The 13,668-nt window shown below is 42.0% G+C and overlaps 1 protein-coding gene across 10 annotated transcripts in view; it reads left to right on the forward strand.

Moving 5' to 3' along the window:
• MICAL2 (microtubule associated monooxygenase, calponin and LIM domain containing 2) overlaps nt 1–12,769 on the forward strand; it is a 203,305-nt gene extending 190,536 nt beyond the window's left edge. For 8 of the 10 annotated variants that reach the window (XM_074336000.1, XM_074336003.1, XM_019729325.2 and 5 more), the window contains 3 exons: nt 7,820–7,922; nt 9,199–9,272; nt 12,422–12,769. In XM_074336000.1, coding sequence (XP_074192101.1) covers nt 7,820–7,922; nt 9,199–9,272; nt 12,422–12,606 — 362 coding nt within the window. In that variant the 3' untranslated portion in view covers nt 12,607–12,769. The remainder of the gene's footprint in view (nt 1–7,819; nt 7,923–9,198; nt 9,273–12,421) is intronic. The other 2 variants (XM_074336004.1, XM_019729347.2) reach the window with 2 other exon arrangements.
• The last annotated feature ends 899 nt before the right edge of the window (nt 12,770–13,668 follow it).

Here is a 13,668-nt window from a genome sequence, read left to right on the forward strand (position 1 = left end):
TAAATTATTAGAAATGTTTTTTTAAAAATCAGCAATAAGAGAAGGGTGCCTACCATCACTTCTTCAACATTGGACAGGAGATCCTAGCCAATATAGTAAGACAGGGAAAAAATGGCATAAGGCTTGGAAAGGAACAAACACATTTTTGTTTTTTTCAGATGATAGGATTATCCACATGGAACACCCAAAAGAAAGTACAAATAAATTATTAAAAATAAGTGCCTATTGACGATTATTGGATATAAGAGCAAAATGTAAAAAGCAATTGCTTTTTTATATCTCAGCATCAAGCAGTTAGAAAATGGAATAACAAAGAAGATATCACTAACATTAGCATAATGTTAACATTATGGAATAAATCTAACAAAAAGTATGCATAACCTTTATGAAGCCAATTTTAATACTTTACTGAAAGCCACCAAAAGACCCACACGTTATCTCACATACTCGTACATGAAAACCTGATGTAAGCCTGCTATATAGCATTGCAGATTGCAGGAAGTAAGTGATTCTGGGACAACGGGGTTTCCATACAGGAAAAAATGAAATTGAGCCTTACCATGCATACACCATAAAAACAAATAGCCTACACAATACAAACAAATCAATTTCATAAAGATTTTAAAAACTTTAATATGAAAAACGAAACTGAAAAGTTAAAAAGAATTTTTTTTTTTAACCTCATGTTGGTAGTCTGTAACAATATTAAAAAATAAAAAAGAGAAAGAAAGGAAAAGCTACTGATTTGGAAAAGATTGGCAACAAATACAATAAAAAAAGAAGCAGTATTCTATGTAAAGAACTCTTACAAATCAATAAAATGTAGGCAAGCAACTCACTATAAAAAAAGGCAAATGATGCAAATATACATTTCACAGTAAAATATTCACTGCTAATTAGGAAAATGTTAATTAAGACTACAATGATAAACTATTTTAAATTATCAAAACTTATAAAGTGTGATAATACTACATTTTTGGCAGGGATGAGAAACAAGGGAAACTCTCATTCAACGTTACCGGGAGTGTAAAAAATCACAACTCTTTGGAAAACAATTTGGCTTCATGCTGTAAAATTGAACATTTGTATACACTACTACTCAAGAATTTCATTGCTGAAATGTATATTCTAGAGAAACTCTTGCCCACATGGACCAAAAGACATACACGAGAATATTTGCAGCAGCATTTTCCTAACAGCAAAACACTAAGAACAACTTAGATATCCGTTAACAAGAAAACAGATAAATTACAGTATTGTTAACTGTGGCATCTACAACTGAATAGTACATACCCAGCAGTGAAAATTCTGAATGGCAACGTGGATGCATTTTAGAAACATAATACGGAATTTAAAACAAGCAAGTTTTGGAAGACTACATACAGTATGACGTCATTTCAATAAAATTCAAAAGCAAGAAAAACTTTATGATAAATAGATACGTAGCTAAAAGCAAAACAGAACCAAAAAAAAAAAAAAAAAAGTGTTTAAAAAAGGAAGGACTAGAATTTTCGTTTTTCAGCTGCAGCCTCCGGCTCCCTGAATGGAGTCATGAACTAGCTTCCAGCATCCTGGCTTTGTCAGGACTGAATGAGGCCGGACCCACAGTGCAGCTTTCTGGATTATCACCATCATACGTGAGAGCCTGTGGGATGTCAGTGGCCCCAGAGTAGTGAGTACAGAAGGCCTGGTCAGAGACTTCACTGAAATATGTCTATGGATGAGCACAAAGGTTAGAGCTGACCGGAGGCCGGAGAACAAGAGACGGGCTGAAACACAGCCGCTCTCGGGGAGACGGCCTGCACACTGCACCGAGGGTTCTGGCTGCAATTGCTCTCATGCACTTTCCTGCCCCAGATCACCACCAGTAAGGATGTTGAGGACATTGACAAAATTGCAGCAAACACCAAACTAGGACTTCTCGCAGACTCTAAGGAGACAGGAAATCACATCTGAAGAATTAGATATTTGAAAACCAGACAGCAAAACAAGACCCAACTTGGAAAAACCACACACCAATACACAATCAGAGAAGTATTCACCATTACCGACAAAAGGAAAGGGTTAAAAAGCCATGACTTTAAAGAACAGATTGTTCATTTATTCTGCTATTATTCATTGGGGAAAAACGTTATTGACCATAAAGTGCCTAATGTAAGCAGGGACTGAGTGTTGATAGGGTAGCTGATTTGAACTTGACTGTGAGAAATTGTTGAAGAATTTCGATAAAGAGTAACCAAATTTGCTTTGTATTTTTGAGAGCTCACTCAGGGGAAAGTGGGTCAATTTAAAGAACTCCATTAATAAAAAGTTGTTGTGTATGGAGTTTTGATTACCTTGTTTCACCTGAGCAAGTGGAAACCTTGCATTTTGTCTAGGAAAAAGCATCGTATGAGGGCACAGGAGCTAATATAGAACCAGTCGATGGCAGACATGAACGGGGCTGGCAGTGAGGGTTGGGTAACCGAGGTATTCTAGTCCCAGCCAGGGGCTGCTTGCCTTCTGGCCACACCATTCTAGCTGCATCCTGGTTCCCAGATGTAGGAATCACATCTCTGCCCTGAAAGGCCTTTCAGTTCAGCAGCAGCCGTGGGACCAGATGGAGACATGGCTGAGCCAACAACCTATGCAGGCACGGAGTACTCCAGGCTTCCCAAGCAGGTGCTGACCAACCAGCCAGTCGTATGACCTTTGCGTTTATATGGGGCCAAAAAAGAGGAAGAATGATTTAAGAGTTTTTATTAACCTCGAGTGAAGTTACAAGGTAAAGTTTAGGCATGTATAATCAAGTCAGAGATTACGCTCTAGCTGAGTTTTAAAGATGAACAGAAAGTAATTTATGTGGCCTTATGTAGAGCTACACACTGGAAGAAACCACAAAGCCGTAACAATGGGACAGTTTATTGAATGTTTACTATGTGCCAAGCACTATGGTAAGCATTTTACACGCATCGTCTCATTTCATCCCCATAACCAATTATGAAGCAGGTACTATATCATCCCCATTTTTCACAGGAAGAGACGGAGGCAGAGATGTGAGATTACTGGCCCAAGGTCACACATTCATGAGTGGCTGAGACAGGTCTGCTTGACCTCAAAGCCCAGGCCTTCTGTCATTCCCTCCACTGCATCTACAGTGCGGGGCAATGCGGGTCTAGGCTTCCTCAGGACCTACTGTAAGGAAGCTGTCTGGTGGATGGTAGTGAGTTAATGGAAATCGTGGGGCAAAGTCTCAGTACATGATTGGGCTTGAGAGCAGGGCAAGTCTAAGCTCGGCACAGTCACCTGTGCCCAGTGCTTCGGGAAGGCCGATTTCCCAGGAACCTGGGCATGAATCCATGTTCAAAGATCCCCAAAAGAGATTTTTGACTAACAAGGAAAGGACGACTGTAAAACAATGAACGGTACACTACAGAATTGCAAATTATTCCTTTGAAAAAAGGAAACTAATTCAATTCAACCTGTGTTTGGTGAATAGAGCATCAATAGAAATCAGTGTGACTACACAGGGAACTCTCTAATGGACCAGATTTTAGAAGAATACATAAGATTGAAAAAGGGACATGTAATTCAGGGGGAAAGAAATCTGCCTAGAACATGTGGGTATAATGCAGCAAAGAGGCTGAATCTGAAAAACAACAACAAAAAACACTCTAAAGACAGCAAAATAGTGCTGTTTCTCTTGGATTGGGAACAAGGAAAGGCTAGGCCTCGTGCTGGGGCAGATGGTATAATGTTACATGATGGGGGAAAGCAGGATTTTCAACTCGCAGCTTTTCTGTTTTCTTTTTCAAGGCAAATGATCCTCAATCTAGAAATGTTAAACAGCTATCTAGAAGAGGAGGTGAAATCTGGATAGGTGAGAACAAATGGGGGAACATGAATTCAGGTTTCTAAGCCCAGGGGAAAGATGATACTTACATGGTGTCTGGGATGTGGCATTACTCAATCCGAATTTGTTGAATGAACTGAGTTAGCCCCCTGGTGTTGAAAGAACTTGCAGATAAAACCTCAGTCTTTGAAAACTCATGAAGAATTCCAGAGCCGTAAGACTAGAGATGAGTACATTTTCTACTTTTCACATGGGAAAGAAACATGAATTCTGATCCTTGTCAAAATTCTAGAAAGGATTATTAAAGAAATTGTGAATATTTAGAAAGACATTTAGAGATTACTAAGGTACCAGTGGTGTTTACTGAGAAGCTGTGAAAAATGGGATTTCCTTTTCTGGGTGGAGTTGTGAGGTTTGTAGTACCAATGGACATGGCAGACATTGTGAAACTTGATTTCAGGAAATTATTTTGTTACCAAAATTTCCTATCACAGCCTAATGGACAAGACGTAGAAATGTGGGTTGGATGATACCAGTTGGGTGCATTTAGAGTCTATAGAACAGTCTCACCCAAAGGCTGAGGAGGTCCCTCATGGGCCAGATGACTCTGTTCTTGGTCCAGTCCCATCTGACATTTTGTTTTTCAATATCACATAAGCTACAGGATGCCCATTTATCAATTCTGCAGAAATCCCAAACCTAGGAGAAATGTGTCAGATGGATAAAATACTCACAAGATTTCCCCCTGATAGAACAAAATAAACAAGATGATATTTAACAAGTAGCACATAAAGTCTTGAATTAGGTTAATAACATGATCAGTTGCATACATAGAACAGGAAGTCCTCAGACTTCATCACCACGGGTGTGGAAAGACCATTATTTGTTGGCAAGTTAGTAAGAGCCCATTGAAGACATGGCTGCTGAAAAGAATTCTGCAACCCCAGGGCACAGGGTGACGGTGTGAGAGGGGTCTCACTACTCTGGGCTGTTGATATTTTGATTCTGCATTTTCCAGTATCCTGGGAAATTAGAGGGCAAGCAGAGGTGGGCAGCCCTTTTACGACAAAGCGATAAATAACCTGGAGGTACTGGCTCTGAAAAAAGAACACTTCAGTGGATCATGAGACCTGTCTTAAAATGTCTGAATGTCTTGCATGTAAAATACATAGATGTGTTCTCTATTTTCCTCCAGAGACAAGTTTGCAATACTTTGAGTACACAGCCCTGCAGTGGGCTTCTTAGGCAGCAGGGAATTCTACCATCAACGGAGGGAGTGGGAGGCTGAAGTGGGAGGGAGGCAGCGGGAATTCCTCTGTGCCCCTATGACCATTACCATGCATTGAGCTTATACTATGTGCCAGGGCTGGGTTCAGGTCTGTGAGTGCACAGACCTTCATAAAGATGAGGAGACTGAGCTTCAGGGAGGTGACATGTTCAAGCCCCCACATAGTAGTGGTAGGTAAAGGATGGAAGTTAGATCCCAGATCTGAGTTTAAAGTGTATGCTCTTCACTTCTGTGTCATATATGATCCCTAGTCTATATACTTCATCCTTTTATTCAAGGATGAATGCCCTGGAATTCCTTGTTCTTCACTTCCTCTCCCTGGAAAACTCTTACTCGTCCATTTAGGACGAGCTCACCTGCTGTCTCCTCTCTGAGGCTTGTCCCCACTTCCTCCACCCGAAACTAGTTGCTTTTCTTCTGTGTTGCATAGCAAGGGGGTGCATTGTGTTCTATTTGTGTTGGTTTCCCCCACTGGACTGCAAGCTCCCAGTTTCCTGAAGAGCTAGAACCAATGTTTATTCATCCCTGTCCTTCAGCACCACAAAGATGCTAGTCTCAACATGCCTATAAGTGTGTTCATTCGTTCAATCTTTGTTTCATTCATTCATTCTAGAAACCTAAGAAAGAATAACATCACACTCATTTCCCTCCTTCCTTTCTCCCCTCTTCAATCCTTCCTTTATGAAACGCCACATATCGCTCTCCCACTCAACCACCTTTAGTGCCCCTTTGTATCTATAGCATAACGCACGTGAGCCTTAGCATGATGTTCCGGGACCTCTATGATGAGATCGCCCCCCCCCCCCCCATACCCCTTTGCTCTTCCCAATCTCTGTCTCCACCACCTTCTGGCCCATTCCCTCATCTTTGCTCATTTATTGCCTCTTCTTGAATAAATCCTCTCCCATCCTCATTATTTCCTCTCAGAGTGTTATCCATTCTTCCATGTCCCAGTTCAAACACCACCTCCCTTGGGAAGCCCAACCTCATGCCCTGACCAGGAAAACACTCCCTTCTTTGTATTCCCAGAGTCCTTTTTGCTGCTTTGTTGTGGTAACAGTTTTCTAATGTTCTGTTTTATTCTAGCTCTTTGGGTTCATCTGATCCAAAAGATTATCTAACAGTAAATACCCTTTTTTAGCGGGTAGTATGCCTCACAATCTCCAAATTTCTTCTGATTTGTAGCATTATCTATCACTATATCTCCAGTACCTAAGGGAGTACCCAACACCTATTTCATAAATAGGTGCTATTGAATAAATGAATGAATGAATGAATGAATTCAACAGAAGTTAAGATCTGCACTGTAGCAATAGTTTGAACATTAAATATGTAATTTGGGGCATTGCATATAAATCTCTCTGGACCCTATTTTCCTTATCAATAAAAAGGTGGTCAGGGAGACAGGGAGAAAAGGGAACTCACTTTTATGGATGACTTGCTATGTGCAACAAAATGTGCAAGAGGCGTTATTTACTTTACACACCTATGAGAAGGAGAGGGAGAGAGAGGGAAGGAGACAGGAGGGAATGCTACACAAGCAGGGAAAAGCACGGGCTTAGGATAAGGCTCACTTGAGTTGAAGCCCTGGCTCTGCCACTTACTGTGAGCTTAAGCAAGTTAATCTTTTAAACCTCTGTTTCTTCACCTGTCAAGTGGTGATAATATGGGAGCTGACTGGTGAGTTTGTTGTGAGGATTAAATGAGATGCTGCATGTAAGGCACATAACGCATTGACTGGCACGTAATAATTACATAATAAACAGTAACTCATTATTATTATTACCTGTGTGTCTTATTGCTCAGTTTAACCAAGAAACAGAGCCTCCAAGAGGTTAAACAACTTGCCCAAAGTCACACATATCTTCTGTCAGCATCGCTTCTCCTTCTGCCTACAGGACCCTCCAGTATAAATCCTTCTAGAATGGCCATAAGCTTTGCCTGTGTTCTCATTTCAGGGTGAAATGCTAGAAAGCCATCTCAATGTTGCTACTTCTCAAATATATCCAGACTTTAACCTTTTAGTATCTCGATATTTAGCATCTAACATTGAATATCCAAAAGCGGTGTCAGTTTTCTCATCAGTATTCTTCTGTTTAATAAAGGTCAAAATCTAAGTTACAAGAATATATGGATATAACTTTCTTCCTATATGTCTCAAAGCTAATAACATTTCCCCCATGGTTTGCCTTTTCTTTTTGCAAAAAATCAAACTGCCAATCAGCACTCCTTTATGACCAAATGTGGTGTGAGCTTCTCTGCCCCATGAAGAGAGCCTCACCCCACCTGGGCACTCGGTAGGCATTTGATTTGGGGAGGAAAAGGAGGAGACGGAGAGAGTAACCAGCATGGTTATTAGGGTTTTCTTTGGTGAAGGATGTGATGGCCAAACACAGAAGGTTTATGGAGAACATACAAGTAGGCAGGAGAAGGGTCATTGGTGCCAGAACATTATCAAGGGTATATGACCTTGGAACTGAAGTATTCATGCCCTAAATGTCCCAGGGGACCGCCCCAGCGCATACACAGGTGCGTTTTATTTGTCATGCCCATGACCTTGAGGCATCAACAGGCTGTTATGGGGCTGCTGCCTGCTGAGCCCTTTTCGCTACAAACATTGTCCGCTAAAGTAGCTCCAAAGCAGTTTGATCATGTGGAGAGAAACGCCAATCTAACCCATTTGCCGTTGATTTCTTAAGCAGATTCAGGCACACAGGATGAAGCACAGCTTTTGCAGGAATGGTTTAAGCTGGTTCTGGAGAAGAATAAATTAATGCGATATGAGTCGGAGCTACTGATCATGTAAGTAAGGCAACAGATAACAGCGAGTCCTAAAATCATGGGGGGGGGGGGGTCGGGAGTGGGATGGCTCCCCCTCCTAGGTTGCACTCCCAGGATTTTTTCTCCTTATGCATACACAATTGTGATTGAGGCAAACTGATATGTGATGTCTTGCATATCATGCTGGCGTTAGAGCAGAGAATTTTCAGTTGTCTATTCTATGGAGTCCTATGTCTAAAATAGATTTCAGGTAATGGGTCTGGAGCTGGAGGGTATTTGGATAATGTATTTTCAGTCCATCCTTGTCACCCAGACCAGGGGGAGCCACCTGAGGTCACACACCTGCAATAAGGAAGCATGTGTCTGGCCTCTGAGTGTGAACCATGGAAAAGGCTTGCTTGGCGAGAGCTGCCTGGGCACTTCTTTGTGGCTTTAATGGATTGAAGGACTGAACTCTGTCTGGATGTTCCCTCTGAATGAAGGGAGCAGCCTGATTTGGAGATTAGAAAGTCGAGATGGATCTCAACACAGTCTGAAAAAGTTGAAGGTCACCGTACCTGTCACCATTCTAGAGGGAAAGAAAGTAACATTTCGTATAAAGCAACTAAGAGCCATAAGTTGTACTGGGTGCTTTCACTTCAGCTGTTTCATTTCATTTTCACCCCAATCCTGAGAGACATTTTTGGGGGTCTTGGAAGTGTGATACATTCTATTCCTCTCCCCTGGCTGGATTCTGAACCAGGTGAGAAAAAAGACAACCACGTCAACAGGAAAATCAAAAGTTCGCCTTTATTACTGATAATTGCTTGGCTAAATATGAGAGTCTGGGTGTTTGCTAACTGTATTCTTTTCCTGGAGGAACAAATTACAAAGAGAGATGAGTTCCAGGTTATGGTTGCTTCCCCCCTGGACTGTTCTAGTCATTTCTTCATGATCCATCGCTACAGGGTAGCCCGCGTGGCTTTCCAAAATCCTACGGAGTTTGCCTCACAATCTTCAGCTGCTCTCCATCATCTCTTGAGCTCAACATGTCTCCGCAGCACTTCTCGGCACCATCAGTGACCCCAGCAGCAGCAAGGCTTGCAGTTTAGAGATATTCCAAGAGCCCAGTTTTATTAGGTTGATGCAAAAGTAATTGCGGTTTAAAAGGTTAACAATAACTGCAAAAACCGCAATTACTTTTGCACCAACCTAATAATAAAGAAGAAAGCAGTGGCTACTGTCAGTGGGTTTATTTACTAAGGTGTCACACAAATCTCTAGTATTTACAAAGTTGGAACATTTTCTCACCCCCCAGGGCCCAAGAATTAGAATTAGAAGATCACCAAAGCAGACTGGAGCAGAAATTAAGAAAGAAAATGCTCAAGGAGGGTGAGTATGGTGATATGTTTTGGGTCCTTGTTAAAGACAGTTTTCCCCAGAAAAACACTTGAGGAGAGCGTGCTGCAAATCGCAGAGCGGAGTGCCCTTCCTGCCTGGGGGTCAAGGTGGAGCCCAAAGCCAGCTTTCCTTCTCCCACTACCAGCCCAGGAGGTCCCCATGTAGCTTTGTTCACTTGGGCCGTGAGAGCAGAACTTCACTCCATCCCAAGTGCTGATGGGAACAAAGTTATTTATTCACGCATCCTTTCTCCCATCCATGCATTCGTTTAACAAATATTCGGGGGAGAATCTAGTGTGGCTCTGGCTTATGGACATCAACTCTGCCCTATGGTCTCATTATGTAGACCAACACCCAGGGAAGTAATTGTCGCACAGTGAGATGAGGGCCACGACACAGGTGCTCTGGGAGAGGTAATGGCAGAGGACATGGTAAAGGAGACACCCTTCCCAACATGGGTGGGCCCAGGGCATCACATGTGAGAAGACTGTTTTCACCATAAAGGACAGAGAATTGAAATAAACTCAATTGAAACGATATACTGATTTATACATTCATTGGCTCCAGCCAGCTAAGCATATTATATTCACTCTGTTTTGTGTCTGTGTGTTTGTGAGGCCAGATCCCTGCCTGGCTTTCTCACACTAAGACCTAGGTCTCAAAGGACATGTTAAATAATTTCTTTATACCTCATGGACCAAACATTGCACCTACCTATGGGGCTGCCTGGTACAGGGCAAGCACTTAGTAAATATTAGACATCATCATCATGAATATTTTTATTTAGGTCATTTCATCCCCATTTTACAGATTAGAAAATGAAGTCTGAGAAATTCAAAAGCATGCCCAAGGTAAAGAACAGATCACCATATACTCAGGGTCTCCTGTTTTTTCCCATGTATAGTAGTGATTTGTTTTTTTAGAGCAACAGAATTCTATTTCTAACAAAATCCTTATAGGGCTGCACTACACAGGACAGATGAAAGTGGTAAACGTCTTCTTTTATTTGTTGGAAGGGGCTCAGATGGGTCCAACAATGACAAGCCAAATTAACAGAGGAATTTAAAATTTTTTTCTCTGTTGATTATCAAATAAGTATCGCCAACACTGGAATATACCTAAATTAATAAATCATAGTGTATAGTTGATTTATACATCTGATAACATTTTTAATTAGCTCTGTTTCTAGGTAATAAAAAATACCAAGACTCTATTAGCCACCTTTGATTCTTTCTTTAAAAAATTCTTACTAAGGAATGATGGTCATACATTTTCTCACTTCTCTCAGGTATACAAAAAAATAATAATAATAAATAAATGAAGAGTAACTTCTTCATCTTGTCTGTAACTGAGCTCATCTTCCACAAAAGCTTCATCCCACTAATTAGCAAAAAAAAAAAAAAAACACACAAAAAAACTTTATTTATCTCTCTCTGGTAAACTTAGTCTGATGCAATATTTTAAACAGTCCCTGAAGGAGATGCTTAGTCTCTTTGGGATGACAATGTTCAGTCTTGCAGGTGGCCACCCCTTCCTCCTGCTTTTCTCCCTAAGCTGACTGCCAGGTAATGGTGGGAGACAGGTTTGTGTGACTTCGGCATTAGGAATCTAAGTGGGTTGCACTGATTCATTGCATCCCCACACAGCTGTCTCCTGTCGTCAGGCTGCCACTCTCTCTGCTGGCATTTGCAGCTAAGGTGTGTGGCTGGGGTAATCCACAGCCTGCCACTCTCTCAACCTGCTTGGAGCCTGGTAATGGTCCCTGGCCCACTCAGACTCTCCTCAGCACGTCCTCCATTCCGCTTGGCCAGTCATTCTACAATACAGTCTCCACTGGGGGGCCACTTCACTCCTCATCATGGGGGAACCCCAGGGCAGGCCCACTGGCCAGCTACATTTGGCAGTTCTGGGCCAAGTGACACTTCTGGGCTCCACCCACGCCATACAGAGCAGATGGAGATCTGGGGGGCCACCTTCACTCCCTACTTCAATGCCCAACCAGAGTCCTACCCCATGTTTACACACAGGACGCCCTTGCAGCTGGCTTCTTCCCAGGCTTCTGATAAAGGAGCAGGGTGAGAGTCCTTGGGCCTCCATTGTTCCCATCAAATGATAGGACATTTCCTGCCACCTCGAGGTCTTCTAAGGCCCAGGATGGAGAGACGAGCATAGGCAGGCTCTCACCCTCCCATAAAACATAAGGTGCAAAGGGAATGACATCTTTTTATTTCTGTTGTCATAGGTACCTTCTTCCTGACCCTGCCTCAGAACTTAGCCTGATGTGACGCAGGGGCACCTTCTCTACTAGGGATGGAGCTCACCACCCCCGCCCCCCATGTGTTAAATGGAAGGGGCTCTCTAGCTTTCCTTTGAACTTATGAATTCCTCTTCTAAGGCAATAATCTGGTTGATGAGACAGAAATCTGGCTTTAAAATCCTATTTGAATGTCAAAAAGTCATCACTGCAGTACCTGTTTCTTCCTCTTTCCCTAGCTTTTATAACAATCTGATCGCCCCAGGCAATTGGATGCCTCCCGCTGTTTAGGAAGAAGGCCACATACTCTGAAAGGCACAACTGAAAAGTATAGTCTCAGTCTGGAAATGTCCTGCAACTGGCCAGCCATAGCCTCACTCTGCTTCTGCCTGGTCTCTATCCAAAGGGCTGCAATGTGTCATTAGCTACAAATGAAAAAAGGATTCTCGTCATGGCAATAGTAGCCATTGATGCAGACAGTTTACTTAGAAACTTTTCTTGCTGTAGCTCAGACATGTTTAGGAAAAACAGCTTTTGTCTTGTTTTGTGGGGTTTTTTTGTTTGTTTGTTTTTTTGCGGGGGAGGGGAGGTTGGAGGACTTGGTAGGGCTTGGCTGGTATTAACTTCTTTTTCTCACACAGGGGTTCTCCCCTGTCACTATATATTCTCAAGACGGAAACTGAGCTGACTGTAGCACAAAGCACCCACCTTTCTAATCTGTGGCATTGAAGCTGGTTCCCTGGTGTTCCATTCATTTCCTGGTTTTCTCTGTGAAAATTAAAGGGCAGAACAAGTCCAGAACAATCAAGAATGCCCAGGTTCAGAGTTCTCCTGGGGCCAAATCTTACCTGATGGCCAGTGTTTTTCTTTCTTTCTTTTTTTTCAGAGAGCCAGAAAGATGAGAAAGATCTAATTGAGGAGCGAGAAATATTCACCGAGATGATGCAAGTGATTGAGCAGAGGGACAAACTCGTGAATTCCTTAGAGGAACAACGTATAAAAGAAAAAGCGGAAGACCAGCACTTTGAAAGCTTCATATTCTCCAGGGGCTATCAGCTGAGCAGGACGTGAACAGGCCCAGGGGTCCCCCCTCCCCTTGAAGGAAGCTGAAGACCGGATCCGGCCAAGCACACCTCACACACTCCTAGTTCCTTTTGTAGGATTTGTTATACCCGCAACTTAAGTTATACACTCCTGTAATATGTTTTTAAAAATTAAAATTCTGTCATATGTGCTTCAGCTTCCCCAGATCCTTCCAGAGATTATAATGAAGAAAATACAAAGACGCTTTTGAAATTGGCAGTCAAATTCAGCAGGTCTCTGATTGGAGGTGACTTGGCAGATCACCAGCATTGTTTTCTCTAGAAAGTGACACGGAGATTGACTTTCCTGCTGCTTTCATCATTTGTCTTCCCAATTCGTTGAGTTACACATCTTAAGATTTTTTACACATCTTAAGATTTTAAAGAAGCTGCCTTTTCATTAATATATCCATATTTGCCTTTTTTGCATGGATGACTGGTTTCCAAATGTCAGAAGGAAGCAGCAGCAGTTTAAAGATTAGGTTAATATTTAAATTGCGTTTCCAGAGAAAGAGGAGAAACCTTGAGATTACTGATTACAGAAAGCAAATAACTCATATAGCAGGTGTTAATTCAATCCAGGGTGAATTTAATTTACCAGGTGTATTTATAAGCCTTAATATAATATACATATGCAATGAGAGTTTAATAGAACATTGGAGCCTTAATTTTATTTTTAAAAAGAAAGAAAAAGGGAAATAAAGCCTTAACTTCATACCGGCAGGATCCTGAGTTTTCACCAAATACTGTTGGTGTAGAAAAGCTTTTTTTATTCTCAGAGCATTGTCCTATAGCCCCTGGAACATACTGAAAGGCGTTTTTAGAAAACGAATAATTTTGAAGTGCTTTTTTATAACTGTTGGTAATGGCAAAAAGGGAAACTCACGTGTTGATAAAATATGGGTGAGGTTGGTGCTGCTACTGAAAACTTACTAGTGACCCAAGGCAAGTATACCTCCCAATGGTGGTCTTCTTAGGTCCAAACAGAGAAGTGCCTCTGAGACTCTGCAGGGATGGCCCAGGAGCCCTATGGGACAAGGACAAAACCACA

This window comes from Rhinolophus sinicus, linkage group LG06 (assembly GCF_036562045.2).
Source record: "Rhinolophus sinicus isolate RSC01 linkage group LG06, ASM3656204v1, whole genome shotgun sequence".
Lineage (NCBI taxonomy): Eukaryota > Metazoa > Chordata > Mammalia > Chiroptera > Rhinolophidae > Rhinolophus > Rhinolophus sinicus.